The sequence below is a fragment of the Aptenodytes forsteri genome, unplaced genomic scaffold (genome assembly GCF_000699145.1).
Source record: "Aptenodytes forsteri isolate BGI_AS27 unplaced genomic scaffold, ASM69914v1 Scaffold15, whole genome shotgun sequence".
Lineage (NCBI taxonomy): Eukaryota > Metazoa > Chordata > Aves > Sphenisciformes > Spheniscidae > Aptenodytes > Aptenodytes forsteri.
In genome coordinates this window covers 10,660,278-10,664,275 of record NW_008795129.1, presented here as the reverse complement: position 1 = coordinate 10,664,275, position 3,998 = coordinate 10,660,278, and the positions used below count along the sequence as shown (strand labels likewise).

The window sequence follows — 3,998 nt, the reverse complement described above, 5'->3', positions numbered from 1 at the left end:
AGCTCCCCCGGGAGGGCTCTCCCTCCGGCAGGTTACTTGGGGACCCGCCGGAGCTCGCACATGAGCCAGAGTGCCATGCTGAGCAGCGCCAGGGAGCCTGACTGGTGCGTGGCGGCCAGAGGCGTGGGGACATAGAGCAGCAGGGTGCTGATGCCCAGGCCCACCTGCCAAGAAGGGAGAAGGGGTAAGAGCAGCTGTGGATGCAGCATTGGTAACACATCCCCAGCACAGAGTATAATGCAGAAAGGCCCACGGCCACAGCCAGAATTCCCACCCTCAAGTTCAGACTGTGCGTGCAGTATGGCGAGGCCCTGGGTCTAGGCAGCTCCACCTCTCGGCTCCAGGCTCTCGGGGCCAGCACGGACCCAAGCTGGGGACAGCTCTGTCTTGTGAACGTGCTACAGAGGACTGGGGGGGGGCATACAGTACCTGCATGCAAGCCACAGTCAATAAGGAAGTCACTGCCATCCTGGTCCTGCGAGGGAGTGGGATCTTCCGCGAGAAGAGGTACAGTGCTGTGACAGCTGTGGCTGAGGCGATTCCCTACAGAAGGGAAGAGAAACAACCACCCTTCAAGAAAAGTTCAAAGGAAATGGGTGCGGTGGCCTTTGGCTGTGCCTTCCAAGCAGTAGAAGAAATTCTGTGAGCAATATTTAACTGTAGAAACGTGTTAATGGCCATGACCAAATCCCGGAGCTCCAATGCCCACTGGGTTAACAACCCTGAAACTTGAATTACAGTTAGAGAGGGTTCCATTTTTCTCCAAATTAATGCTTTACTTTCCAATAGCTTTTCCTCATTTCTTCAAGTCATTAGGGATTATTTCTGCCCTCTCCCCATTTGTCACCTTGACAACTAAAGGTGGAAGCCATCATCTGGAAAACTGATCTCATTTTCACCACTCAGCTGTACTTCACCAGCATAACCTTGCTGTGCAGGTCACCCCAGGTGACTCCTCTTCTAAGTCACTTAATCTTTCTTTTTAGTCTTGGTGATGGCTTAGTCCACAGCAGTGCCGGCAGCGGTATTTAATATCTGGATTGCTCTGACTAGCTATTTTCACAGGGTGCTACTGGTGTGAAGCAAGTTCAGAAACGCCGAGGAAGCATTCAGTACCGGGACTTCCAAGTTTTATTTCACACAACTTTCCCAGACATTTCAGCAGCGAGGGCTACCCTGGTCTGTAGCTCATGTTATGGAAAAGGAGACACAAAGAAACAAAGTCTCTAACTTGCGCAGGAGGAAGACATCCTTAAGGAAGGAGACCACGCTGAAAGTAAATAAGAGGGCTAAACTTCCTCTTTCTGCAGAAGCAAATTGGTAACACGCTCTCAGGACCTTCGGACACCCTGGATATCACTCAAGCTGACAGAACGACAGGCCAAAGAGGACAGCTTGGCTGCAGGAGGCAACCGAGAAGCAGCACAGACATTGCAGGAAGACGGCACTTACCAAGATCCTGTGATCAAACTGTACAGTTGTGGGATTCTCAAAGATATTTCTCAGCACGGGGGAGAAGGCAAGGAGATCATCCGGGATCCAGCGCTCCCCCATTTTGGGGAAGGAATTGTACACAAGGCCAGCATCCAGCCCTGCCACAAAGGCACCTGCAATTCCAGAGCAGAAAATGAGACTACCAGAGTAGGCAAAGGCGGCACTCCAGGTTGCACAGCTCTGACTCAAGAGCTCAGCTTGATCCTGCATTTCTTTCAGAAACATACACAGAGATCACACAGCAACAGGCAGGCTGGAAGGCGCATCTCCACCTGCTCAGGAAAGACCAGTAAGGGAGGTTCTCGACTGTCAGCTCCCTGACAGCAATAAAGTTTTCCCAGAAAACATGACTGGGTTGCTCACAGTCCCCGCCAGATCAGAAGAAAAACAAGGCAGAGGGGAACGAGCCCCAGATGGGGCAGCAGTAAGAAACACTCTTACCTGAAAGAGCAGTAAGAAAAATGAGAGCTGTAGTGCCATGAGCAAACTGTCTCAGGCGAAGGAGCTGATGGGTCTCAGGTAACTGTAAAATAGAAAAAAAAAAAATGAAAATAACCAAGGCAAAGCATTTCCATGTTTGCAGCAGGTAACTGTAAAATAGAAAAAAAAAAAAATGAAAATAACCAAGGCAAAGCATTTCCAGTGCTGTTTGCAGCAGGTAGGAAATGCCTTCACTGCATATACGGGCCAAGGGGTTGGCCTGTGTTTTACAGGAGGAATCTAGAGATCACCACGCAGCACAGTCACACTTCAGTGGTTCTCCAAAACCGCAATTAATCAAGTCCAACCCTGTGCAGAAACTGAAGTGGCCACCAGACAGTTACTGGCACAAATCACAAATCATTTAGCCCGGCCAGGCACACCCCTGCCTCAGCTTGCACGAACTCTGAGGCTAATCACTTTTGAGCGGAACAGCACGAGTCAAAGGAAGCATCCCATAACCGAGAAGTTTACAGAAAGGGTATTTTGCAACGCAGTGTTAGACCAGAGTCAGGAAGAGAGACTAAAACAGAAGCAGCATCACCCTTCACACCCTTTGCTCACCCTCCACAGCACAGCCCCAACCCTCTGAATTGACACGACCCTGTGCTGACACACTACTCCGTTACCTGGTGTCGTGGAAGCAGCAAAGACAGCCCCGTCCACAGGCTGGCAGAGTACAGAACCAGCGCGGAGCCGAGATGTGCTGCGAGGCGGTACTGACTGACCCGAGGAATGTCGTAAGAGTCTGCCTTCTCTTCCAGCCCGCTCTTCACCATGTACCATCCCAGCAGTCCCTGGCAAAAAAAGAGAGGGGTCAGAGCCAGCTCCCCTACGCTGCTATACTGCCCTTCATCAGAAAGAGGGGTCAGCGAATAACCCTCCATGTCTGTCTCAGCACAGACAGGGCAGCCGCGATTAAGACCAGATAAACATCAGGGGCAAAGCAACTTGTTTCCTCCGCCTTCAGTCAGCCACCGGCGCTGACACCCCCCCAAGCTTTCACAAACCCCACCCTCTCAGCTACACTCGATCAGAAGGTATTCGCAGGAGATGCTGCCGCTAATCCCTGCGGCTGCAGAGCTCGCTCACCTGGAAGCACACCAGCCCGCAGAGCGCAAGAACACAGCCCTTCATGGGGCGGCTGAGCCAGCCCTTTCGCCAGAAGTAGGCGGCAGGCAGAACGTAGGCCAAACCCACAACGCGGCCCCACATACGGTGCGAATACTCCATGTACCAAATGAACTTGAACTCTGTCAGCGTCATGTCGTGATTCAGGCTGTTAAAGGCAGTAAAACAAAGAACGGCTCAACGTGATGGTGGCAGTCCTAGTTCCCATGATCCCTTGTCATGGGATCACCTTCCTCAGAGAAAGGAAGTGACAGTGAAGGAGCCGCCACCAGACACGCTTCGTGCGCCTTCCTGGTGATGTTGGAAAACATTTCCCTTCCTTGTGTTGCTCAGTCGCAGGAGGGATGCTCCCAGCCCACCCTCCTTCCGCTTTCGCACACTCACATTTTAAACTCCGGGAACTGCTGGTACTTCTGGAACTCGGCTTCCCACTCCTGCTGCGTTCTCGGGGGTTTCATCTCTTTCACCAGGTGCCAGTCAACCATAGAAAGGCCCGATTCTGTCAGCCTGGGAGCAGACAGAGACGCCAGCGGGCACAATCCACGCCCTGACAGTATGTAGCTCTACTGAGCCGAAACGAGAGCTCTTGGCTGCCCTAGACAACCCTTAAACTCACAGTTAGGAATAGGATGGAGATCAGAGACTCTGGGTGATCAACAGACCTAAAATTGCCAGGAATGTGCCAGAGAGAGCCGCTCCCAGTTGGCATCCACGCACTGCGGGCAGCGTCTCTCTGGTGCTCCCAGCCCTGCCCCACGATGTCCCCGTGCAACCGGGGAGGGAAGACGCGAGAGGGGCTCTCACAGGCGCACTCGGGGCGGGTCCCAAGCGCGGGCGGCAGCTGCGGGCCGCAGGGACAGCCGAAGGGGGGCACCGCGGGGGGGGGGGGGCGC

The 3,998-nt window shown here is 53.3% G+C and overlaps 1 protein-coding gene across 1 annotated transcript; it reads right to left on the bottom strand.

The window, feature by feature from the left end:
• Nucleotides 1-6: 6 nt before the first annotated feature.
• Nucleotides 7-3,814, bottom strand: LOC103897682 (cytochrome c oxidase assembly protein COX15 homolog). Its single transcript, XM_009277793.2, has 8 exons — nucleotides 3,768-3,814; nucleotides 3,490-3,612; nucleotides 3,067-3,253; nucleotides 2,604-2,771; nucleotides 1,936-2,017; nucleotides 1,453-1,607; nucleotides 430-543; nucleotides 7-164 (listed from the first exon to the last, which is right to left on the bottom strand). The coding sequence occupies exons 1-8, from the start codon at nucleotides 3,812-3,814 to the stop codon at nucleotides 33-35; spliced, it is 1,008 nt and encodes a 335-aa protein (XP_009276068.2). The 3' UTR covers nucleotides 7-32.
• Nucleotides 3,815-3,998: the final 184 nt, after the last annotated feature.